The 27,642-nt window shown below is 40.3% G+C and overlaps 1 protein-coding gene across 3 annotated transcripts in view; it reads right to left on the reverse strand.

Annotated features, from left to right (window-relative positions):
* Positions 1–27,642, reverse strand: part of CRYBG3 (crystallin beta-gamma domain containing 3) — a 98,433-nt gene that overhangs the window by 39,784 nt on the left and 31,007 nt on the right. For all 3 annotated transcript variants that reach the window (XR_013998874.1, XM_081138344.1, XM_081138345.1), the window contains exons 4-12: positions 18,618–24,573; positions 17,026–17,070; positions 16,669–16,784; positions 15,372–15,519; positions 10,756–10,892; positions 9,448–9,562; positions 8,272–8,307; positions 6,031–6,164; positions 3,129–3,255 (exon numbers count right to left, since the gene is read on the reverse strand). Coding sequence is in view for 2 of the 3 variants with exons in the window: in XM_081138344.1 (XP_080994470.1) it covers positions 3,129–3,255; positions 6,031–6,164; positions 8,272–8,307; positions 9,448–9,562; positions 10,756–10,892; positions 15,372–15,519; positions 16,669–16,784; positions 17,026–17,070; positions 18,618–24,573 (6,814 nt within the window). In the remaining variant the exon portion in view is untranslated. The remainder of the gene's footprint in view (positions 1–3,128; positions 3,256–6,030; positions 6,165–8,271; positions 8,308–9,447; positions 9,563–10,755; positions 10,893–15,371; positions 15,520–16,668; positions 16,785–17,025; positions 17,071–18,617; positions 24,574–27,642) is intronic.

The following is a 27,642-nucleotide window of genomic DNA, read 5'->3' on the forward strand; positions in this document are numbered from 1 at the left end:
TGATGTTTACAGCCCTGGTGCCACATCAACAAACCTGGTTGTATTGACAATATAAACTTCCATCATCTGAAGTATCTGAAATGCCTTTCTCTCTTGCAACTTGAAAATGCCTAACTAGCTCAAGGCAGTTGGGAACCGGTATCAACAGCCACCAACGAAATCAGGCCCAACCAAAATGGGAAGGACTTTAGCAGCTCTCAATTATACGGACCTCTCCTCTCTCTCTCTCTGGTGACTCTGGAATGTTCCATCTCTGCTTCTACTTCTACCTCCACAACTACCTACTCTCTACTCCTGGTTAGGGTTTTAAAAATGGGGGAGCAAGGGTAAGCTGAAATATACATGGGTCATTCGCTGTTTTATGTTGGAGTCAAATGGGACAAAGACAAAACTAAATAAATACATATATGTGCATGTGTGCTATTTGGGCCCTTTCATTAAAATAACTTGTGCTATGATGTGATGTATTCTACTTGAGCAATGATTTGCACAAATCAATTCTGTGGGTTGTGAGGGAGTGACAGCAGTGAGGAGAGTGAGCTGGGAAGCAGGCTGGAGGGTCAGGCCACAAAGGCGAGCAGAGGAGGAATCCACTGTCACAGGGTCCACAGCCACGTGCAAGTGCTGACAGTGCATGAGTTCACAACTAAATTTACTCACATGGCTTGTATTTGTCCTTCCTGCTCTGTCTCCCATTCCCAGAGACTAGACCAAGGGCCATGGGTTCTCCCAGATGGCATCGCTCTCCTCTTTCCATCTTCTGCTTTTGTTTATTCATGGTTTTTGCCTTACAGCTCTTGCCTTCCATTTTTTTCTAAGTACGCCCTCATTTTTGTTAATGCCGCAAATTTTGTATGCGGCACTAATTAACATGCCAATTTATGCCAATTTTTCCAAATATATTATCATGGACTGTATAGCAAATACTTCCTAATTATTTAACGATAAATATAGTTACAGTATTCATATCTTTTCACGTTTTCTTCTATTGGTAGATTTCAAGCAGTCACATGAGGTTTTGGTTTTTTTGTTTGTTTTAGTCACAGCCATCTTTGGAAGATACCATCACGTTCATTACTAAACACTTCTAGGATCAGCAATGCTTCCGTTTGACTCTCTTTTTTTAAATAAGGAGGGAAAAGAAAACTGGTTGGTATTAGGTGGAAGATGCGTTGAATCATGACCCATAGTTTCCTCAAACAGTGTGGTCAAAATGACCTTTTTTTAAAAAAAGATGAAGGCTCTATCTTGTTTTGTCCTGCTTGCCTTTTAGTGGTCAGGTAAGGACTGGCTAGGAGAGAAAACCTTTGGTCACTGTATATTGTGGACTAAATACCTCAAAGGTTATCTATCCATCGCTCAAGTAACCTCAGGGCCCAGTCTTCAGTGGACTGCCCTGTATATATTTCTCTCAGGTAGAAGTGGTTTCCAGCTTTCTTACTGACAAGGATCATCCATGGGAAAAAACAAAAAAATGCTCCCTGTGCCCTGTGCTTCTTTCCCCATTCTGTCTCTTCCTGTCTGAGCAGGTGAGGGGTTGCAAAAGAGCTGCTGCTCCGACAGACAGAAACCTAAAGGGCCAGAGCATGCAAACCCTGTGCACATTCTAAGTGCACATGGACCCCATAGCCACCCTTCACTTCATTACCATTTCCTTCAAAGAGGGCTTTAACTATCCAGAGAGGTCAGAGGTCATATGGGTAAAGATGATTTTGGAAAGAGACTGCAGCAGTAACTCCTGAATCCGAAGAAAACACGCCCCTCTGAGCATATCAGCATGTACAGAGCTGGTCAGAAATGAGCAACGTCTGAGAAGTCCTGATACCCTACAGAACTCTCCGGCACTTACCTTGTCTTCTCTATGCCTGCACACCTTTCACTGGGGGCCTGTAAAGTCCAGTCCTCTTTTCTCCAGACTTCCTTCCTTCACACCGTGCCATTTCTTCATAGTCACCGAAAAGATCTTTCTAAACCACTAATCTAATCATGCTCACTAGGTCTAAAATCGATCAGTGGTTCATGGTCAAGTCAAGGGAAAAAAAAAATCTGAACTCAATGTGACATGAGGCCCTTCATTATCTGGCTCTGGACACATCTTCCCAAAGTTCTCCCTAACACCCTGACTTAACTGCATTTCCCAAACACACACCCCTTTTACTTAACATGGCAATTTCTCAACCTCAGCGCTATTAACATTTTGGGTTAGATGATTCCTTCTTTGTTGGGGTGGGGGTGGAGACGTTGTCCTGTGAATTGTAGGTGTTTAGCAGGATTCCTGGCTTCTACCCACTCAATGTCAGTAGCATTCCCCACAGCCTCCCAAGTCATGACAATATAAAATCTCTCCAGACACTGCCAATGCCCCCTAGAGGTAAAATCACCCAAGCTGAGAACCACTGGCTTACATCCTTGCCTTGATATATGTTACTCTCTTGCTAAAACAGCACCTACCTTTCCCCTTCACCCTGTCCTAAAGTTCTTCACTGGCTAACCCCTAAACTTGAGATTTTAGCTCAGCTGTCATCTTGACTTCCTCTCACTTCCCATAGGAGTTACTGACCTTTTTCTGAGTACCCTGAGTACTCTGAGCTCAATCCAATCACAGTCAAACAATATCAGACACCGATGTAAGTGTTACTTCCCTACAAGGCTGCCTGCTCTGCGAACGCAGGGGCCGAGTCTCTGGCCACTACATCTCCAGCACCTGGCACAATACGGTTATCAAAGCAGGTGCTCAAAAAACATGGAATCAATAGATGAAAGTAAATGTAAGTGTTCTAGAGTAATCGTGGCAGTTAAGAAAAACAGGTAAGGGTCGGGGGAGGTAAAGAAGGTAAAGGGGGGGATAAACGGTGATGCAAGGAGACTTGACGTGGGGTGGTAGACACACAATATACAGATGATGTATTTTATAGAACTGAACACCTGAAACCTATGTAATCTTATTAACCAATGTCACCCCAATCAATTCAATTTAAAAAACAACAATAGGCAAGTCTCATACGCAGTTCACTTTAGTGCCTTCAGGTTTTAGAAACATTTTATAACCTCATGCTCTATCAGAGGCCATGTTCAGTTTTTACGGAAAGATAAAGAGGGAGAAATTAAGAGTTTGGGAGCTAACTCACAGCTTGTAAGTACCGGAAAGACAAGATGGGGCCACTCAATGCCCCACAGGCACTGCTGTCTTCAAAATCTCCTTCTTCCAGCAGGAATTGCTGGCCTTTAAAATGTTCTTTTGCATAGGCAACCCACCTAGAAATACAGAGGACACCAACTGAGCCATTAATAAAACTGCAGTCAAGAAAGCAAGGGAAAAAATCATGATAAAGCACCTAGTTGCACATCACCATATTTTAAAAAGCAACACATTTTTTTGTTTTGTTACTATTTACAAAGACAAATGGCGCATGCTTTATGGATCAATACTTTTTATAGTTTGGAGGCTTTTCCTGACAAAAGGTTAACTGTTGCAGGATTGCAGCAAAGCAATGCTCATTACATGTCTGTGGTGTGGCCTGATACCACATCGCAAAACGGCTGGAGAACAGTTTGCCAAGTAAAAAATAATGGAAAGCACAAATACGCCACGAGACAAATTACAGACCCACACCGAGATTCAGAGACAGTCATTCTTGTTTTATTGATTGAGCCCTCAGGAATCACAGAATGATTACTATATTAAACATTCACTTAGGGTTTAAGTCAAAGGAGTCTCTCACCAGGTTTCAGATCTAGAACACATTATGGGGGGAGTTAGCAAAGAGAAACCGGGAGATGCGACTGAGCTGGTATGGGCCCTGGTGGCCCCATATATATATAGGGACTTCTGAGGTATTTACGGTGGGAAGTGATGCTCCCACCATCTCACCAGTGGTGATAATGGAAACAGTACGTTTCAGGGACACTGGTTTCCTGACTATAAAACTATCAGTACAGAGCACTGATAAACACCATTAGGCATTAAACTCCTCCATGAAGCTTACATTTTGTGGAGTAACTAGAGTAGCAATGCTACAGTACGCGTCGACCTGCTTAAATCTGCCTTTAGCTGCACTGTGCCGTTAGAGTGGGACCCACTCCCACGTGCACATTCTAAGGACGGCTACTTTGGGCTCCTGGGTTGGGGACTTCTGAGTTCTGGAGTTTGAAAAAATGAAGCCTGGCAAGGCTGCTACCGTTTCTTTCCTTTCTCCACCCCTACTGTAGCTGTGAAGATGTAAAAAGTATTTCCAAGAATTGTTTCCATAGGGTGCAAAATTACAGTCGCCGCTCAGCAATCATGAATCCTCGCTGACTCTGTGTCGTAGGTGTGTGTACAGAAGGGGAAGGGGGCATGTGAGCTGGAATAAACATGTTTTACACATCTCAGTATATTTGTCATGTGTCATGTGTAAAGAAACTAGCATTACTTCATTCTTAAGCTATTATGTGAAAATAAATCTCATAAGAAAACTTTCGAATTCTAAGCTTCCTTTTCTGTAAACGAGGCCACTAGAAACATGCTTTCAAGACATCGGAATGGAAAAAGCACAAAAAGTACAGAGGGCTCAATACTGAAGGACAGGCCAGCCAATCCTTACACCGCGACAGTCTGAAAGTCTTCTGCCCGGTTTTCCTTAATAATCTGATTAAGATTCAATTTATATATCTATCTGGGATAGTAAAAAATAGATGTTATCTCAGGAAAACGAAGAACCATCAATCTCCCTTTCCTGATATTCCTTAAGATGGGAGAGGTGAGGACGAGTCAATGCCACATACAGGTGAACAGCGAACAAAACAGTGAAAACGCAGAACGAACTCAGCCGTTCGTCCTTCCATGGGGACGTCCCATTTTCCTCCTGCAGTTGCCATATAAAAATGAAAGTGTGCATACTGTACTGTAAGCCATAATATTTTCTTGAGAATTTTATAAAACAGTTGTAGAAAAGAACAATGCAAATCACAATCCAGTTAATGGGAAAAACGCTCAGATCCCAGAGGGAAAATATTTAGCAAAGGGTTAACAAGCAGCCTGTGTGTTCACAAATCAGAGGACACTGCAGATGAATACAACACAGTAACTATGTGTTTGCCCAAAACACATGTCCTTCAAGCCCCTAATAAAATTTTAAAATTCAAGAATAAAGAGGTACAAACTAAAATTGAAAGAAAAAACATATTTTAATGAAAATAAGTATAGTTACCAAAACAAAACAAAACATAGAATTCAATGATTACCAAAATGTCAGACCAATTATGGATATGGCCCACCTATCTAGTATATTGCATAATCTCTTATAGTTCCATTTTGGCTGGTATGACCACCACTTGATTTTCTGCCAGACACTGCAAAGTTTAAGTCTCTAAACGAGACTCAAACGATGCTTGAGTGATCTTACAAAAGTCATTTAACTTCTACAAATAAAGATTTTAGTAGCATCTTATGCTAGTGTATCATGAGCAAGTTATATGATGTTAGCACAAGTATCAAGAGGTACCAAGGCCTAAATTAAAAATGAAGTAACATTCCATATAAACCAACATATCAACAGAGAGACTAATGGAATGTTTCTGGAGGGCTTCCAAAAGCAGTTCAGGGCCAGAGAGAGGTTAACCAACATAAAAGATGCTTGACTTTGAAACAGACAACCAGGCTGCTTCTTTAATGAGGGAGGGCTTGCTGTCAGTGTCCTCAGCAGAGAAAGTCAGCTAAGATCAACAGAAGATAGGATTAAAACTAGGGCTCTCATCCATGTTCACAACCTGAGAAGAAATAATTTTGTTTACAATTCTTTTTTCTATACTGTGTTTAGGAATACTAAGTGCTGAAGTTCTGGAAACTGTTTTTGATATTTATTCTACCTCAAAATCCATAATACCAAGAGCTCACAGAAAGCTATTAGTAACTGCTTTTTATTTCCCATATTATCAAAGGAATTTATATCTTCAGACTGAGGCAGGTGGTCTTTGCTCTGCTTAGCACAGTTTTTGTACTGACCTTTAAAAATAGACTACTAAATCAACTACTGAAAATATGACACTCACACTCCACCGATGACACGAATTGATCCGATTCCATGAAAGTCCCCATCATTTTTTAAAAAGTTCGGGACAGAATCGATATGTTCGCTAAACTCTTTGGCCTGTCCATGGAAGTGAGGTTTTTCATAAATAATAACCTGAAAAATATGAAAGAAAATCATTTAACATACTCATATTTCAGGATACACACTGAAGACAATAACATAAATAGGGATTGCTGTTTTTTCATTAAATATATACTTACAACAGAGCACACTGTCTGACAGTCACAAGGCATAAATGAGTCCTTAGCATCATAAAGATATCTTAATTAGTAGCATACTTCTCTCATTTTAATATACTCAGGTCTGATCACACTATTCTGGTTACCCAAATGCTAGGCCATCTCACAGGATAAACTGTCTTATAACTGGTTCTTGAATTATCTTTGTAAGTTTACCCCTGTGGGCAGAATTTAATACAAACCTGCCTTACGTTTACGGAATTTCCCCTAGAAGGAATAAAAAGTCTCTTGAGGTTCTGGGGCATAATAATGAATTATCTATGGATTTGAGAAAACACATGCTATTTCTTATAACATTGCTTCTATGGTTGTTACTATTCAATGAGAGACAAATTCTTGAGTTGAAGTACAAAACTTCCTAAAAATAAAAAGCAATTGAAAAAAATTACAGTATTTTTATTCCACGTTGAGTTAAATTACGGGGGTTGTAAGCGTAGAAGGATATACATTTCCAGCACTTCACTTACTTCAAATTTGGATTGGTACAAGTCTTTCTCTTCTACCACTTGGACGCTCTTCATTCCCAAGGATGAGCTGCCCTTAGTGTGTGGAAGTGGTAACAGAGCTATTCTCTCCATACTCTATTGCCTGGTAACTATTGGTGGCTAATGGCATAATTTGTGTACAACTGGCAACCCATGACCTTGGTGAACAAGGTCCCACGCTTAAACACAATGAACTAGCAAGTAATAGCTCTTTTGTTTTTAAAAACTGATAAAATTATACAGACAAGTAAATATGTAGCACTGCTCCTGCAGTTTCCTGCCTGTTTTCACCAGGTGCTGTACTGGAAGTAATGAAGTTTTATTTGGGTTTAATACAATCTACATATGCTGCACACACACAAACTAAGAAAGAAGCAATAATCCTTTGATGAGTAAGCCATATACTAACCTCTAACAACTTGAAAATTGTGACCATCTATGATAGCCATTCCATTCACACACCTCCAAACCTGTCAAACAGGTTGCAATGTCCGAGGCAGACCCAGCCTGTTGCATCTGAAGTTCTGATTCAGGAAACAAGGAGCCTGAGACAGGAGCAGCTCAGGGTGTGTCACAGCTAATTCTACATTTATTAAGTTCTGGTTTGAAACTCTGGTTACAAGTTAGAATCACCAGGGGAGCTCTGAAAAGTATGACCACACCCCAGACCAAAACAGTATCTGTGTGAGTGGAACCCAGGCATAAGTATTCTTTTAAAAAAAACCCTCAGATATGTGTGATTCTATCACACAGCCAAGATGTATTAGATACACACAGATATTAAGATCCAATTGACTCCATCTATGCAACTGAGAGAACTAATGTTTTGTGATACCACAACTCCATAAATTAGGAAGCCCCAATGTTTTGGAGGAAAGGAGAAAAGTGGCTAATTCACTGCCTCCATCCCTGCCTCCAGAGGTGCTGTCACCTCATTACAGAGGCCTGTTTGTAGCTTTGTTCACTGCACTTTTATTTTCTGATCTCTCTTAGATTTTATAATTCCATTTCTTCCTTTCTTTCCCCAAATGTGCTTAATTGTGGCACCACTACCATTCCCATTTTCATCGTCTCCACCCTTCCCTTCAAATACTCAATATTAAAACCCTGCCTACACCTCCCTCAGCATCACCCCAAAACACCTGCTGGGTGTCTCCACCTGCACGTCCAGCCGCCACCTATACCCCACCCCCCACAAAAATCAAACTTACCACCTTTCACCTGTCAGCACGTGCTCACTGGGTTCGACTGGCTTTTCAGTACGGACCTCGATCTCCGCCTTCTCACCCCACTCCGCATTCACAGCCTGGGCCCCCAGCAACCATTTCGTATAGTCACTTGCCCTCACCCAACACCCATGAGCTGGGCATTGCTAACATATGTTCAGGTAATTGTTTTCTATTTTAACAGTTCAAAATACTTAAAGATTAATACTCAAACTTCTTAGGCTACTACGAAAGTTTGTTCCAAACGTACCTTTAAGTTCATGGGCATTTCCACTTTCAGTCCACCCTTAAGATGACAAGAAATTTTAATGTTAGATATATAAATATTTAAAATATTTGAAAGTAACTACATGACACATATAAGTTATATAAAAATCTGCTTAGTGAAGATTATACACCAATTAAATTTAAGTTGTGGTATATTTAAAATTTTAAGAACAGAACTCTACAATAGTTAAGAGCAAGTCGGACTTCTCTGCATCAATATAGACGGGGCAGGAGATAGTAAAAGATACTTTCCAGATTACAACTACAAGCAAGGAAGCTGAATTTTAGTCCTTAAGCACACGTGAGCAATTGAAGATTTAATCCCACTTCGGAGTACCCAAAAGTAAGAGTGGAGTTGCTAGGTTTAAAAACCTCACTTGGCAGAGCAGATTTCTAAAGCACTTATTACTAAATGTCTTCTCTACAATTACTTGGGCTTTCTACATTAGAGAGGGCACTTCCGCTTCCATGTTCTGTCAATACTTTTGATTACATCTAATGTCTTTGTGAACTCAAAGTTGTAGAGAAAAAAAGTATCTCTCCTCTCACAAAAACCCTAATTCTTTAATCTACTTGTTTCTAATGCTATCCCACATTATGATGTTTCTTAAAATTTCTTAGTTTGTTCTTAATTTTTTAAAAAGGCACAAAACAACCAAGTATGGTTTATCACATAGGTAATATTTAATTAAGTTTTCCCTCAAATAAAATTGTTTGCAAGAAAATAAATGCTGCAGGCACTTATCTTTAAGGAAGCCACCACTGACAGAACTGCCCATTTGTTATTAGTGCTGAGCTTAGCATGCATTATTACAATGGAAGAGTGTAATTTACAAGTGATTTATAATAGGCATCAAAAAAACAAATTCAAAACTTTATTAAATATTCAAAAATTTCACAGACCACCACATACGGAAATTGCATGTAGTGATAAACTTAGCACAAAATAAATTCAGACATTTGTCTTCTGGAAAAAAAGTAAAGTTTTTCACGCAGATATTCTCCACAATATAAACAGAAGAACAATGAATTGGTAGTTGGTTACTTCAGTAGTATTCACAAGCACTTGTCAGGATTGAGGTGCATGAGCAATCATCATAGCTATTCAACTTTGGGTTCATGGTTACCTGGAAAAATGTTTCCTTTTACATTTGCTTACCATCTGAAGTGGGTGCAATGATTTCATTTCTGTTGCAGAAATCTCAAAGAGTCCCTGGTCTTCCTCCAAAACTGTAGCTTGTCCCTTAAAATCAGTATCTGGGTAGGCGAGCCAACTAAATAAGAAAGGAATGGTTGGTTAACATATAATAGGAATACCGTAGTCTGGTTCTGTAAAAGTTAAAGTAAAAAGGGCTACATAAAAACAAAACAAAAACCCACCACAGAATTATGCTAATAAAACACACTCAAAGTGACTTCTCCAAGAAGCACACAATGAGTTGTTATGTCATTAAGTACTTACCTTCAAACACTACCTATCCTATAATAAGTCTATCATGTGTTTTCCAAGTATTAAAATTTTCCAGTGCTTAAAAGGTGCAAGCCCTTTAATTCAAGCAGAATATAAGTGAAGTGCCAACACCATCCCACTATATTTCATTCTTTTTAAAATTGGAGCAATCAGAGGTAGGGATTCTACCAGGCATCTTACAACTTGGACCTACATTTAAAAAATCAGTATCAGTTCTATTGGCTGCCTTCTGAACAGTATATAAGATTTCCAAAAGACTCATCTGGCTTCCACCTAAGCTTGATAATTACAGACACTGCTCATAGATAGGGTTAATTACTGGGTCTGCTCAAGAATTCTAATCTATGGCTGGGGAAGATGAGGAAAGATGTCCTACCATGACCCCCAAATTCTACAGCACCGTTGTCAAAGCAGATGAAAACAGTGAATGAGAAAAGAGGGATCCATTGAACCAGGAATCACAGAATTTGTGATTCTAGCCAATCTGGGACTGACTTAAGACTAAACTCAGACCCATCCCCCTGAAGATACCTTTGGAATCAGAAAGGCCTCGACCGGGACAAGGTCCTCAATTTCCTCATTTATAACAAGTGTTTTTCCATCTGCCTTGCAGGCATAGAGGAGTAATAAACAAAGAGGCACCATGTGCCTGGCACTGCAGAGGTATCCAGTAACTGGTTCAAGCTGCAGAATTTTAGGCCAGGGGCATATTTTTATTTCACAGTCCTAAAACTTAGTGGAGAAAAAGAGATGGGTGCATCTATCAAGAACGATGTGTGAGACTCTGTTTCTGCTCCTGTGAGTCATACATCAAAGACTTAATAGGAGCTAAAGAAAGACAGAATCTGTTTAATCCCTGTGGCAGTCTTTCCTGGGTATCCAAAGTACAAATGAAATTAACACTTCAGAAATACGTGTGTTGCCTATTGAAATGTGAAACACAAAGTTAACTCTGGTGGCCATCAATCACTGTAATAAAGAGAAATGGATACGCACACTCCTGACTTCACAGTAAAAGACATCGATTTGGGGATATTCAGCTCTTCCAAATTAGGAACCGCTCTCTGTATGTAGATGGGACAACATGCTGGGTCAGACTGTGGGCAAAGTTCTATCTCTGGAACACTGCAATCCTGAAAAGAAAAAAAACAAAAAAAAAAGGGGGCTTTGAAATCATCTAAAGAAACACACACAGTCCAGTATTCTCAACACACTGGACATGCAGTTACAATTATTCACATTGTTCAGTTACAGCATAAAGGAAATATTGTTCCTCTATACCAGTTTTTAAAAATAAATTTTTCTTTAAAAAATTTTTTTTTTACATTTTTCAATTACAGTTGGCATTCAATATTATTTTATATTAGTTTCAGGTATAAAGCATAATGGTTAGACATTTTATAAAATTTATGAAATGATCCTCCCAATAAGTCTAGTACCGACCTAGCACCATACACAGTTATTACAGTATTTTCGACTACATTCCGAGCTGTACTTTATATCCCCATGACTATTTTGTAACTACCAGTTTGTACTTCTTTATCCCTTCACTTTTTCTCCCACCGCCCCCAACCCCTCTCCCAGTCTGGAAATCAATACATTTTTCTAAGGATTTATGCTGATAACATGGAAATTATAAATATTATTCACTGAAAAAGTATTACTCCAATATTTTCTGCTTTGTCTTTAAAAGTCTTGTCCCATTAAGCAATGTTCAGAGTTACAAAACTATCTGAGTGCCAAAAGTCTGTAAGCCTTCCTTCTAAGAAGCACAACAGAGGCCACAGGGAGGAAGGGAGTTAAGTAAAAGCTGATCTCATGGGGAACATTAAAAAATAAGTAACACAGAAGCACTATACCCTCAGTGTGTTATCTAACTTACATTTGACAAAAAAGGTAGGCATTAGAGGTGAGGGTAAAGGAAATGTTTTCCTACTCGTGGTATTCCACTTATTTTCTTTAGTACAAGTTGGCTTGAAGAAGAAATGCATGATGAAATTTGACCCTACATTCTATCACACATCTACTGCCACCATGTCCTGACAAACCTTCCTTAAAATTTCACTTGTGTTTCTCTCTTATCTGTTCCCACGGCCAAGGCCCTTCGTCAAGGCCAAGGCTTCGATTATGGGCATATACCACCGGTCAAGTACTGGCCACTCTTTATACAGCTGGGCTCATTAGAACACCACTTTCCTTGTGACCCAAGCACATTAAATTTATATAGGTTTCCCTTTCTACAATATAGCCCCAACCTAGTAATCTGTACTAACTCTCCATGACTCTTGGGTCGTACTGGTCTCCATGCTATCTTCACTCCCCCCACTCGGGCCTCTCTAAGCTTTGTAAATGTTTCCCCCATTGAAGTTAAAGAGATAATTCTCTGTATTCTTACTTATGAAAATCTTCTAGCTAAAAAATGACCTCATCTTTTCTTAGGCAATCAAAACCACAATTATTTTTCCCTTCCTGAAAGTACAGATGTGCCTCTGTCAGAACACACAGTCTACCTCAGTAGTCATGGGTGTTTTGATTCTATGACTTAAGTTTCAGCAGCAGCATCTAGGACACTAGGAAATTCAAATGATTATGGCTTTAATAAAATAGGTATATGTAGTAACAATCAGAGGTGTCATTTATTGGGACTGAACAGTTGTATTTTTTATTACAATCAGTTTTGCAATTTTAAAACTGTTAATTTTCTAATATTTCCCCAAGCTGAGTTCTCTTATTAATCATTTATCAACAATTCTTCCCAATATGTAAAAGCAAGCAAACTGATACAACCTTATTTTCAGAGTTATTTCTAAAATGCGGTAAGAGTAAAAAGCCACTACTTAAAATATTCTTGAAAGTATAAAAATGTATTTTCTTCTAAAGTTTCATTTCAAATGTAGCCAGAGATGTCCAGAATAGCCAGTTACCCGTCAATCTTCAAGGCTCTTTTGTTTGCTGTTAACAATAGGGTTCTAGGAACAGAGCGGCCGCCATACTCACGCTCCCCCAGGGATCGGAGGGGCAGTAAGAGAGCACATAACTAAGTGTCTCACACAAATAAGCTTCCTCTGCATTGTGTTGTACAAACAATGTCTGGGCGGTGTACTTTACAAGGGAAAAAGCTAAGAGGCATTCAAGTCCACCACAACACAGAAGGAAACAGCATAATGGAACAAGTCTGACAATGGCTAGAAAATGGAAAATAAAAATGAGTGCTTAAGCTCTCAACTATCTTTACTAGAGGATCAAATTTTTTTCTCTCCAGTTGACTGAAAAAGATTTCAGTGATAAGTTCCATTTTCTTCATGGTGGCTACTCTCAGAAATAATGTCTTTCGCAAGACTTGTGTAATTCTTGATGGTCCAAGGCAGTAAACACTAGCAACTGAAGGGTGCTTTAGAGTAGCCTAGCAACAACAAACAGTTTACTCTCCGCAAAGGAAAGTTTATATGGCTTCCTCCCAGACTTTTCTAGACGTGATATACTTTACAAGCGTATTCTGGTGAAATCTGCCAGCTTAGATTATTAAAGCAATTAGCTGGAAGGGAGACAAATCTACAGGAGAGAAAAAGGGTGGGAATGAATTACAGTTAAGAAACAAACAAACAGTAAGAAAGTCTACTTGTCTCCACCGCACATAAAATACCTTTGGTCACTGATCTAACAACGGATCTCTCTCTTCTTGGCTCATTAATGAGGGTGCAACCTAAGTAATTTCTGACCATAAGAAAAATGCCATTCCTTAAAAAAAGTTAAATGCATAGTAAACACAGGAATTTGCACGATTTATTTCTTCTGTTTGAGAAAAGAAAGCACCTGACTCAGGATTCACTGCGTTGCTACCCCACCCCCGCTTTTTCTACCGGGGGGCAAAGATGACCCCAGAGTAGAATCTACAGCTGCTGATGGCTGATGGCATCTGCTGTATCTACTCACAGCAAAGTGAAAAACACCCTTGAAAATATTATCTTTCAAGAACATTCAAGTTTTGACTAGTCAGATGAGAACTACTAAAAGATGCTGAAACAAGGTAATTTGGCACAGGCCTCGGGGAATCTGGAATGGCCACCACGAAACTTAAGTAAAGCTACTGACAGCCAGCATTTGACACGGTTGGAGAGAGGAAGCAGTTTGGTGCTTGAGTCTTACTTTGTTAAATATTTAGAACAATGCTAATGCCTTTTCCATTCAACGCTCAATAGTTTTATTTTCCTTCCTCACTGAAAGTTGCTAGCCTGCTCAAGATACATGGGCACTAAGAGGGCAATCTAAACAAGACTCCAAGGACAAACAATGGAAGGGGGAGGGGAATGAAAGCACGCCTTCTTTCCTAGAATATATTTTAAGCAAACGGCAGACGTGCAAATACCCCTTTGCATACCCATTCCCAACAGATTTGTTTTTTGTTTGATTTTATTGTTGTTTAATTATGGGGGTTGGAGGAGGTTGCTGCTTACAACATCTTATTTATCTTTTATCCCTCACCAGGCCTGGCATGGTGCCTGACATTCACAAGGCACGTACAAAACCACGAGTTATTTAAATCTCAGAAGATTCCACCTACAAACTAATTATTCATTTCAAGGATTTCTAGTGATTCAGCCAATGAAGTGAGCACTGTAGAGGAACACTGTCCTCTATGCTGTGCTGCCAATCTCCCTGCAAGTGCCACCAACAGTGCCAGGAACTGCTCCCCCCCCCCCCCCGCCCCGCATTTCCTCTGCTGCCTGACTCCTGCTTATTTTCTCCAGATTCCAATCCCGTGCCACCTCCTCCAGGCAGGTGCCTTTGCTTTGTGTGCCCTTGGGACTTCCAGAGCACTTTTCACATCACATGGTCATGTGACTCAGTTGTCTCTTCCTAGATGTTAAGCAACCTGAAGCCAGAGACCCTATCTCACTTGTATTTCTATTCCCAGTGTCAATCTCAGTACTGGGTCCAAAAGCAGACACCGATATTTGCAGGCATGAGTTTGTTACAGTTTTGCAGGAAGTATTAATTCAAATAAAATACATGCAGACACCCCTTTATGATAAGTTTTTCTGTATGCTATCTACAACTCTTGAGGGTTTAATAACATTGATTCAAATCATTATGATTTTCTGTCTTAAGCATGTAAAAGAAATCCCCATAATTTGAAAAAAATATATGTCCTTGACTGCCATAGGAGTAATTAAACTGACTCGTGCTATGTTACTGCTGAAGGAACTCCTAAGATCCTCTCTCCATCCTTCCGTCTCCTAACACTTCTCTCTCTCTCTCACACACACACAAAGAAACACACAGAATGACACAAAGGAGTAGAAATCTACGCTAGAAAAAGATATATTTAGAAATATCGACTATTTTCCTAAAGATGCCTAATGGTATATTTTTATTACTATCAAATATATATATTACATCATGTACCATTTTATGGTCCAGATTACCAGTAATATTTTAACATTCATTTAATACTTTGTATGTATAATGTGAAAAGATCATTAATATAATAAAGATGAATAAAATTAGCACAAATGACGGCAACCATTTTTAAACATTGCTAGGCCAATGTACAGCTTTACTACATGACAAACAAAACAAAATAAAAAATAGAAGAAAATCAACAGTTCTACCTTTAAGACACGTTTGACAGAACCCAATACAAAGTTTCTTTGTGGATGCTTTCTGTTCTGAAGGGTCCAGTCACGATTTAACACCTTTTCCCCTTCCTCTAACACACATTTTTGACCTTGGAAATGTGGTCTCTCATATAAAATCCAGCTGAGAAAACATAAAAGCATGATCAGTTATAATTAATTTTCTAAGAAATGAGTAATAAAACAAATGATACTTAGTAAGTCATAGACCATCTTATCTATGTGCACTTTAAAATCTGGGTTATTTTCCATTGTCAGCGTATAATCCTATTTTTGAAATATAATATATGCTACTTTAGGTACAAACAGTATTAGAAAAAATAAACTTGGAAATAATGCTTCCTGAATATAATACTCTAATCTAGGCCTATGCCTATATTTATGTATATATGCACTTTACAGATGTCTATACATTTATATTAAAACCAATTGCTTAACAATTCCAAACTCCACTTCTTTAGTTTTCCTGTCACTGGGCAACAGTGAACCTGTATCCCATTTTATTACATGAAGCTAGCACTACACAATGCTTACAGCATGAACACTGACCAGTGGGTAACTGAATTACTGGCCCCAACATATCGATGGGACGTGGTCCATAAGAACAAATGAAGTTCCCCCCATTTTTACACCATACAAAGGATCCTTCATGTTTTGACTATGCCAGCTGCACAAATGACTTTAAGTATGTGGCTTTCACATTCCTGAGCATCCCACAAATTTTGAACTCATTTTCAAAGCCATGCTTCATTCAACTGAAGCCTTCAGTCAAATCTATTCTGCTAATAATGCAGTTATACAATGGTTTTGATTGTTATACTGTATATATTAGGTCCTGCTACTTACTGCTGCTTTAGGCACTAAGAACAGCTATATTTTCTGCCACAGGAAATATAACAATTAAGTTATAAAACACTAATAATGTTTTAAAATATTCTGTCAAAAATGAGAGGAAAGGGAATGCAACTTTAAAAAATACAAAAGCAGCCCGGCCGGTTGTGGCCCAGTGGTTGAGCAACGACCTAGGATCCAGAAGATCAAGGTTCGATTCCTAGTCAGGGCACATGCCTGGGTTGCAGGCTCAATCCCCAGTCTGGGGCGTGCAAGAGGCAGCCGATCGATGACTCATCATTGATGTTTCTCTCTCTCTCTCCCTTCCTCTCTCTGAAATCAATAAAGATATATTTAAAAAAAAAAAATACAAAAGCATTAATGGCAACAAAACATTTAATTTTGGTGGGAAAATGCTATAAAATTTTATGAGATCTCTTACCAGCCCCTTACAACTTTTATCAGTACCCCATTCGGAAAGGGCCATGACGTAGTATCGAGAACACTATGGTAGACCTCTTGTTTATAATTACTTCCATGGAAATCATAGATAACCATCTGCAACATATAGAGAACAGGCACAAAAACTAATTTAAAAAATGCATTTAAAATTGTAAAAAGTCCTAAAATATAGAAAATAAAATATCCTGAATATATAAAAGTAGACATTACTTTAGATGTTAAATCCTTGAGTAAAATAATCCTTTTGTCAGTCAATTCAAAGTACTTACTTAAAACTCCCCAAGCCTAAAAGTAACCGTACTTTTCATATCAGTCTGTGTAAGAAACTTACGCTTACCTTCCCGGGTCTTGGGTTACACCTCAGAGTTTTCCTGTCAACAATCTGAAATAATAAACGTGGGAGAAGTAAGCCTTAAGAAACATCAATGGAAAGATATATCGTTCACTTTCTTGGCCACCATAAACCCAATTTCTCATGTTTACTCAGTGACATTATGTGCGAGGTGTACCTCTAGGTGCTACAAGGAAATAAAGGTAAATGTGAAGGGAAACAACATGCTGTTTCTACCCTCAGGAAGCTTAGAGCTTGGAAGGGGGACACAGCTGAGCGCACTCTTGTGACTCTTCTAAGTGGGGGACTACGTTAAACCCACAGGTAAACATACAAACAAAATGTCGGGTTACGAAAGTTAAGGGAAACGGCACCAGCATGGAGGTGAGGCGATGCCGAGATTCAGAAGAGGCTTGTCTGAGGAAGTGGTATGGAGTCGACCTTGAAAAACAGAACTTCAATGAGTGAAAAAATGTTGCAGCAGAGGAAAGAAGTCCAGGAAGAGAACCATCTTGAGAAAAAGTGCGCTGGTAGGAGACACAGGGTGTGCACCCAGAGCATAAAGGAGGCATCGTTGCACAAACAGAATCTGGGGTCTTGTGATACACGGTGAGGAGGTTCCACTTGATCTGGGAGGCAACAGGGAACCATTAAAGAAACGTTCCTTTAAATCCCATCAATTTTTAAAAATGGCTTTGCCTTGCAAGCTGTTGGTTGGTATATAAGTATTACTATTTGCTCCTAAAGCTGTTCCAGGTAAAGATGCAGGCCTTGGGACCCCTAGAGAATGTTCCATTACCTTGGGAATGCCGCAGAGGAAAGTCCCACATTCAGTGAATATTCTGCATTAGACATTTAAACATTTCTAAGTAGAAGGAAAGTGTAACTGAATTTCAAAACATTTTCCAACTATAATGCTATCAGCTCTTTTTCTTTGAATTGGGCTGTTCACTGCCCTGCTTTGAATGAACAACATGAGTAACTAAAGTGAGAGGAGGTTCTCAAGCAAACATTTAAAATATTTTTAACTATTATGAAATATTTCCACTAGACATGTAAGCTCAACGGTAAGTATCAATTTTCCCAAACAGTCCCTTGAAAAATTTAGAATCTTGTCACTTAATTTAGTTTGAAAACTAAATATAGCCGTGGCCAGTGTGGCTCAGTTGGTTGTAGCATTGTCCCATGCACCAAAGGGTTGTGGGTTCGATTCCTGGTCAGGGCACATGCCTAGGTTGCAGGCTCGATTCCCAGTCAGGGCACACAGGGGAGGTAGCCTATCGATGTTTTTCTCTCTCCTCCCCTAAAAAAATATCGATAATAAAAAAGCATATCCTCTGGTGAGGATTTAAAGAAACACCTAAATATAGTAAAGAACTGGAAAATAACTTGCTTCTCTGCCTTTAAATTTTGAGCAATTTTTTCCTCAATGTAACAATTCAGCTAAAATATATAACTTATGCTACACTTCAACCAAAGAATAAAGTAACCTCTGGAATTTTTAGAAATAATCTTTACACCGCCAAACATTGATTTTCTTAAGTTTCTAGATCATTTTGACCCAAAGCACTACTTCGCTAATCATCAAAATGACTTACCTCTGTGAATGGGCTTAATCTGCCCAAGTTGTCTTGAGCACGGAAGTATTTTGACACTGGGTGCTGCAAAGTCCCACCAAATTGGGCTCCTTTCTCTGAGGGGTGGGTTTTGGAAGTCTGCAAATACTGATGGTAAGCACTCTTTACGGAAGAATGTAGTTTAGAGGTCAGGTCCGACTTTTGTAGAAATGAGGCCTTTTCTGGCCACAGACCAACTTGCAGATGTGGAGTAGCAGGTTCGTTTGCCTTTACAGATGAATTCTTAGAAACTCCAGTCCTTTCCTGGTCATCAGGGTCAAGTGTGACGGGAGGATCTGGAAGCCTGAAGGTAACAGTTTCCCTCCTCCTAGCCCTCAGATTCCCTTTATGCAACACTTCTTCCTCCTCTTCTCCTAACTCCTGCCTATAGTCTTCATCAAAATTCATCTTTAAACGCTCTGACACTGACTGCAGAAGTGATAAGACAGAAGAGGGCTGGTTTGCATTGTCTCTTGATTTGGTGGAGCCATGATGACCAGGTGAGACCTCGTTGGACAGAATGTCCTCCTGAGAGCTGTCATCCTCATAGATGGGTGACAAAGCTAAGGGGTAAATCTTGTACCTTTTGGCCTCCACTGATAAGAACATTTCTGAACTATCGCTATCGAATGTCTCACCTAACTTAGTACTCCTTTCAAAATGATGGACCAGGTCCGTTCTACTCTCAGACCTTTCACAGGAGACAACAGGAATGCCAGGGGGGGTATCAGGAAACAAGAGAGAGTGTGTTGCTCTTACTTTGGCAGTAGCACGCCTGTCGTCACCTTGAAGGGGTTCTTCATATAATATCGTGAAGGATGGATTTTCTCGTTCGTCCTGAGAAACGAAGGCTAGGCTAGAGTCTTCTTTTTCATCGCTATAATCCCCTGGATCTCTTGTTTTGTCAGCTACTGCAGTAACAGATGTCCTTCTGTCTGGCCTTCCTATGGTATCCATGGGTTGAAAATCTGGCATTGCTAAGGCAGGGTAGCCTTCAAAATCCTTACTTAACGTAGGTGATTCATATCCCCTGAAATAGGAAGCAAGTCTATTGTCATGTGCTATCAATCCTTCCTTCATTTCAGTGAGCTCTTCCTCCATTCCTCCAATACTCTCTCCGCCATACTCTTGGGGTGTTTGCTCAGGGTCAAATATGGGAGGGGTAGCCTCTGTCTGTGTAACAAGCAACTCCAGACCTGTCCCACAGGTTTTCCCCACATTTACCACTGCAGGTAACACTTGGTGTTTCCTGACAGCTCCAACAGAACCTTCTGGGGATGTTCTCTCCATTTCTATCAGAGACAGCATGGATACCTTCGCTGCCACGGTCTCTTCAGCATCCCTTCTGCATGCTTTTTCCATTTCTAAAGAGGCAGGGGCTGCCTTCATGGGTGCTTTTCCCACTTCTGACGCAGAAGGTACCATTTCAGTTTTCCTTGTAAGTCCTTCAGCATCCTTTTGGTAAATACCTTCTACTTCTAACGCAGGAGGTGTCACTTCCGCCTTTTCAGGAATTCCCTCCACATCTTTTCGGTAGACAGTTTCCGTTTCTGACACAACTGATGTCACCCCGGTCTTGCCAATATCACCTTCAGCATGCTTTTGGTAACTAGTTTCCATCCCTAACGACACAGACATCCCTTCAGTCTTTCCAGTAATCCCCTCAGGGTCTTTCTGACAGGCATCTTTCAGTTCTGACATAACAGGCATCAAGTCAGTTTTGACAATATCCCTTTCAGTATCCCCCATCGTACACGCCTTTTCCATTCCTAATAGGGCAGGTAATCCCTCCACTTTTTCATGATACCTCTCAGCATCCATTTGGTGTACTTCTTGCATTTTACAACTGTCCGTTGTGGCCTCAGTTTTTGTGACATTCAATTCATCATCCCTTTTCTGCGCTCCTCCCATTTCTGCCATAAGAGGGACTGCCTCATTTTTCATAACATTCAATTCCACATCCTTTGTGTTTGCTTTCCCCAGTTCTAACATGGGAGGGATAAGCTCGATTTTCCCTATGTTTACTTCGGTATCCTTTTTGTGCACTTTCCCTACTTCTGACATTGCAAGGGGTGTGCTTTTATTACTGTGTGCTGCCAAGCCTTTTTCAGACATACACACAAGACTATCAGACCAACTGCTTTTGGATGTCCCGGCTATATGGATGTCATCAATCGCACATGGAGGCCTTTGGACATTTGATACAAGAGTTCGGGTATCCTCTGTCCCAGTTTTGCGATTATCCACACACTCTAGTTCCATTTTCTCTTTAGAGTCCTCTTTGAGAAGTACACGTGTTTCTACCCTATCATCTAACCCTTTATGGGGCAAGTCTTCAGCTACTAAAACAGTATCTGATTCCTGCAAGTTTATACCATCAGACTGTCCAGCTCCACTTCCAGGAAATGGGGTTTTGGGGTAGGAAAAACTTTCTAGTCCTTTAATTGACTCTGTGTCACTAGGCAAGTTACTTACAGAGAAGAGTCTACCTAATACTTTATTTTCACTAATTCCACATGTGCTTTGATTTACTACCTGTTCTGATGCCAAGAACTCCCTTACAGGAGGCTTAACACTATCACTGTTCAGAATTTTTGGAGTATTAGCCTGAAGTTCAGATTCCCAGGTAGTCTCTGTATCTTCAAAAGCATCATTTGTTATATTTTCTTGGGCTGAATTAATAATCTCACTGACTAATTCCCTAACTTGATCTTCTAACAAACAAGATACATTCATTCTATCAGAATCAAAAAGGAGACTCTTCTCACCAGGTGTAGGCGAAACATGGGCCTTTCCTTCCCCTTGGAGTCCTGACATGTTTTCCAAGTCCTGCTCTTCCAAATGCTCTATCAGATGGATCCCTGTCTGTGTCACACCCAATGGGTTTTTCTCAGACGTGTCTTCTTTCAGGGCACCAGGATTCATGATACCGTATCTGGCTAGCTGCTCCTGGCAGGTATCAACTGTGTGTTTGGATTTCAGGTCTTCCCTAACAGAATTAAAAATCTCACCAACCAATGTATCAGCTTTTTTCAGTAAACCACTTCTGAGGGCCCAGAGTTGGTCACATGCTCTCTTCCTTGCTTCTATGTGCTCAGCAGAGGCTTCAGAACTCTGCTGGCTTGAGCTGTTAACTGACGCCGGAGCCCCAGCAACTGCTCCCTTCTCTGCTTCCACAGGCTTGTCAAACTGGGCAGCAGTTGGGGAGTCAAGAGATGCCTCCCCAGTATGATTACCAAAATGTTCCTGAAAAGGGGCCCCTCCTGCACCTATTGAGACAGATGTTTCAAATTCCAAATAGAAGCTAGTAGGGTACAGCGGGTTAGTTAAGGCACCTTCGCGTGTGGCATCTGTAGTAACTTTTAGAGAACCAACACTATTCTGGGGATTTTGTGTACTTGTAACCACGCTGGCTCCTTCAGCCTTACTAGAGGAGGACATGTTATCAATGCCACCATGTAGGAAATGAGTGCTCTCTCTCTCTCTGTGAGGTGAGGCTTTCTTTTCCGATCTCAGTGCACAGGGAACATTATTAAGAAAGCCTGAGTCCTCAGGTGCAAAAGCATTTTCCCCCAAAGTGGTATCAGAACCCAGAAAAGGTGCGTTTACTTTTGTGCTGTCAGTTTCTTGGAATTTGGGGCAAGTATTAGTTAAGCCGAGTTCTGCCACTTCTGAGGAACCTGAAATCTTTTCAGTCCCACAAATATCCGAAGGTTCATAAGTCACACACGTGTTGGCTTTTTCATCATGAACAGGAGGTAGAATCCCAGAAGTGTTGCTTTTGAGGAATGGAGGAGAACCTAACGCTTCTACCTCTGTTTCCTTTTCACCTGCGTATCTGGAGACAGAAGGCAAAACCTCAGCTTGGCCATTCTCTTTAAGCCCAGGATCTGAATATTTCTCTTTAATCTCATTATGATCCCTCAATTGACAACTTGTGTCCTGTTCAGCCTCTGGGCAGGTTAATTCTGATAAAATAGGCTTTGCTGGCACATCTGTACTTTCTAATGGAGAAGAAATCTTATCCTGAGAAATGTCTCCAGACCCCGTTTGGGAAACTGGTATCTTGGAGAAGGCTGTAGCTTTTCCTCCTCCAGAATGTGACCCCACAGGAACGCCGTTCTGACCTTCAACTTCAGCTCTTGATAAAACTTTAGCAATGTTATTAGTTTTAGAGTCCAAGGAAAGAGAACCAGACTTCTCTAGAGTGCTCTTCCTTGCTTTACTGTTTGAAAGCAAGGACTCTGCTTTATTAGGGTCTTGAGATGAAATGGAACTGTGGTCCTCAGGGAGGCTCTCGTACTCGAATCTCAAGTCCACGCCACTCAGGTGCGTGTCACGGGCTTCAAGGTCTAGTGGCACCTGGCATTTTTCACTGTCGGGAAGAACATCCTTGGGTTTGAGAATCACAGATGCATGCTTAAGGTGAAGGCCAGCTGGAGGACCCTTCCCGTCTGCAGCCTCAACGCGATTCACTGCATTTTCCTCATGGCATTTGCTAGGCTCACTGGAAACACCCACAGTGTCCACATCCCCAGGTTGAATGAGCACAGAAGACCCTTCATTCTTCAAAACAGGCATATCCAGCTGGCTCAGCATGCCAATTCCAGAAACAAAGGTAGGAGATGAAGCATTGCAGTTTGATTTTTCACAGTCAAGGGTAAGAGAGGTTTTGGTATCAGGTGAAACTTTGGCTTGTTGAGGACTCTGAGAGTGAGGAAGAGATTCTGAAATGTGATTTCTATGAAGTTCAAAAGTCAGTTCAGGGGTTATTTTGTTTTCTAGGCATGCTACAACTGCTGACTCACTGATACATTTTACAGCAGCAGCAGGGTCCTTCGGATTTGTTCTAAGAATGTGAGGCACTTTGCCATGTGGCCCCAAATCAAGCTTTTTGGCTTCTGTTGCACACAACTGGTGAGTATCTTTGGGTAATGACTCAATTCCATCTTCTGGAGCTTTTGCATGACTTGAAGCTGTGGGTTCACAGACACTTTCTATTTCTTGCCTGATTTCTTTAACAGCCAAATTTTTCTGTGCATCTTGGGCAGACAACCTGTTTCCCTCATTTACAAGTTCTGTGCCTGTCCCAGCATGTCTCTGAAGAGCACCGGTGTGATTGGCAGCCTGCTCTGAGGAGTTATCTATAGTTGGCTTGTCAAAACCCTCACTCTCTGGCGACTGCAAGTCGTCATGCCTAACTGATTTATCTGGTCTTGGCGAATCTGTGCTTTCCTGTTTGGTAGTATCACTTCCATCAGATTTATTAAAAGACAAGTGAGAAACAGCAGGACTCTCAGGCTTGATATGCTCTTCTCTTGGCACCAGGGTCCCATCACTCCTGACAGAGTTGTTTTCTTCTGTTGTGGTCTCTGTAGAAGTCACCCTCTGAGAGTCTGGACTGCAAGGAACTGCGCTGCTGCAGCTTCCTGTAAACACTGAACATACCAGATTTCTGTCAGTCTGAGAAACTGGCACATAACCTAAATGGTGCTGTGAGTCAGAGTCTCCAACAGCAGAGCTGGAGTTAGTCACAGAAGAAGGGGATGACCTATTTCCCTCAGGTCCCCCAAGGCCATTTTCATTTAAGACATCCTCAGAAGAAGCAATATTCAGCACTTCTGGGTTGTTTGTGGGATGGCTTTCTGTGCTGAGACTTATTCTGCTACAAGCAGAGCCTTCTAATGGGTCTCCAAGCATATGTTCTTTCTCAGATATGTCTGTGCTAGATGATGACAAAGATGACAGCATCCCAGCCGCAATCTCACTCCCAGGGCCAATGTGTGTGCTTGTACTAGAGTCAGAGCTTTCATTTCCTCTGTCCAAGAGATTCGCAGTTTCTAACACGGTCTGTTGCTTCAAAAATTTCCTAATTTGTCTGGGGCCTCGATACGTTGCATATGTTACTGAAGGCCTCTCTGGTTTACCATCTGCTGGTCTGTGGGGAAAAATAAAAAACAGAAACAAGCAAAAACAGAGACAGTATGAGGGTATTAGGAAATATAATTAGAAACACTTAACAGTAATCTCAGAAACTGTGGTGAAGAATATCTCATAACCCCGAAGGCTTTTAACTTTTCTATGTAGAGAGAAGCTACAAAGCCAGCAATTTTTTTTCAAATTACAATAAAGCTTTGACAATAGAGATTCTCAACATCGGTATCAACATTTTGAAAATATAAGAATTAAAGGACTTTCTAAAGAATTTCAATCCAACAAAGAAGTAGCTTCCTATATAAATTACACTGGAAGCATGAGTTAATGTATAGAAAACAATCTAAAAAATGTTACCCAACAGGTATACTTCAAGGCTTTATGGATATTATAAAGGGCATCTGCATAGTCAACTATACATAAAAACAATTACAAAGCTGTTTATTATTTTTAATTACGTGAAGATAAAGTCATTTAGCCTGTTCGTAGCTGTGGACCAGCTTTGACAAAAGACTGCTCATTTCGGTACATCTGTTGGAACTTCGGATTCAATTCCAGGTGGCTGTTTCCGCAGATAATTTTAGTCAGGCACCATTGAACCCCAGGGGCCTCTGCTTCTTGCCCACATGGGGGCTTTCCACGCTGATGCCCACCACCAAGCCACAGGAGCGACTGCACCCAGCTCAGAACTGCCCGCTTCACCTCCTCCCACCCTTTTGCCTACAGCTAGTGTAAATACTTTCAGATGGTTCGTATCTTTCCCCTCTTCCCCGTACGTGACATATAGGGTGTCCCCCCAAATGTGTACACCTTTAACAGCTGATAGCTCAGTTGATGTCTCTTTCTTTTCAGATTTAACACACTGGAATTAATCAGTAGTGAAAGGGGCACCCTGTATAAAAATGCTTACAAACTTTGAGAAATGGACATGTCTTTCCTACCTAGCCACGCTGCTGGTGGTTTAGGTTCCATGCCCCAAGACTAGTACCAGTATTCTTTTTTTGTGTGTGCTAGCAATGGCCTAATAAACCTTTCTTTTAAAAAGACTTTCAGCCATGAGAGTTAGTTTCTTTTGTTTTGTTTAACAAATCAAAACCAAAGAAGAAAAAGCACAAACTTTCTACCCAATTCCCATATAACAGCCTCAAAATCGCCACCATTTTAAATTACTTTGGAATCAAAGCCACCTGGAGAGGTGGTTAGAAGACCGCTGAGCCCACTCCCAGACATGCTGAGTCAGCAGGTCTGGATCAGATAATCTGCGTTTCTAATGCGGCTGCTGCTGATCCAGGGACCACATCTTCAATAGCACTGCTTTAGACAATTCTTCATGACTAATGGACCTCAATTCAACCTTTTTTTTTTTTTGCTGTTGGACATTTGTTTCCAATTATACATTCCTATAAATAACGTTTCAGTAAACATCTTTGTACACAACTAGAAATAATCTAATCTACACACTGCCCTAAAACATGTCTTCCACTCCTAACAGTGCATACATACCAGCATCAGCCATCATCAACTTGACTCACACAGAGTATTATCATTTATTATCACTGCTATCAATTTAACGGGAGAAAAGTTATCTATTTAGTTTGCATTTCTTTGATTGCTAGTGAGAATACATTTTTTCCACTTATTTATTAGCAGTTTGTATTTCTTCTATTTGAATGCTTTGTTTATATTGTATGCTCATTTATTCTATTAGTGTCTAAAATGCTTATCAGTTAAAGTGTGATTGGACATTTTTCATATATAATTTTCTCGTTTGCCAATTTAATGTATCATTGGTTATGATACTGCTTGGCATAAGGGAGTTGGAAAATTGGAAGTAACACACTACTGATCTTCCATTTCCTGATACTTTCTGTTGCTATCATGCTTAGAAAATGTTTCCCACCAAAATAAAATAATTCACATTTAGCTACACTTAGTTTTGTGTATTCTTAACACACTATATTCTTAACACACTATTCCATTTTAATTAATTTTAATATAACAATGAGATCAGTAGCTAGCTTTTATTTTTCTCTCCAAATTGTTAACCAATTTCCCCGAGTCCTCCTTCCCACTACAAGAATATGTAATGCCATCACATTCAAGGGTTCAAATCATAAATATACAAAGGACCTATTTCCAGACTGTCTACTCTGTTCTATTTAAATGTATAGCAAATATTACGTCAGTATGACATTGCTTCAACTAATGTAGCCTTATTAGCACATTTAAACATCTGATTGGGCAAGTCCCACTGCATCATCTTTAGGCAGACACAAAGCTATCTGGGTGTCTCAGTTCTCACAACTGTAAGATGGGCCAGTGCCCACCTCTACGCCTGCTACGAGGAATTAACTGAAAGCACGCATATGAAGACACTTTGAAACTACAGAGAACTATACAGTCCTAAGTTGTCACCAAAATCTGACTCTAGTTTTATTGATGACCTCTTAAAATAATAAAAATAATTTTCAGGTAGAGGTTAAATTAAAACCAATAGAACAGATTCTTATTAGCTTTGAATGAGTACTTTGTTACACAAACTGTCTAATGGACTCAACGTTGTTATAAACATTTTTTGGGGTAGAAAATATTCCTTCTGGTGCAAACTGACGCAGCAACTATGGAAAGCAATATGGAGGTTCCTCAAAAATTTAAACTAGAACTACCATATGACCCAGCAATCCCACTTCTGGGTATTTATCCAAAGAAATCCAAAACACTAATTCTAAAAGATATATGCATCCCTATGTTCTTGCCTGCATTATTTATAATAGCCAAGTATGAAAGCAATCTAAGTGTCCACTGACATGACTGGATAAAGAAGAAGTGGTACACATATATACTGGATTTTTTTTTTTTTTTAGAGAGGAAGGAAGAGATCGCGGGGGGAAGAGTGGGAGAGGAGAGGAAAGGGAAAGGGACAAGGACAGGGAGGGGGGAGAGAGAGAGGGTGAGGGGAGAGAGGGACAGGGAGGGATAGGGAGAGGGGGAGAGTGGGGAGAGGAGGGAGAGGGACAGGGAGAAAGGGAGAGGAGGGAGAGGGACAGGGAGAAAGGGAGAGGGGGAGAGGGAC

This window comes from Miniopterus schreibersii (assembly GCF_964146895.1).
Source record: "Miniopterus schreibersii genome assembly, chromosome: 5".
Lineage (NCBI taxonomy): Eukaryota > Metazoa > Chordata > Mammalia > Chiroptera > Miniopteridae > Miniopterus > Miniopterus schreibersii.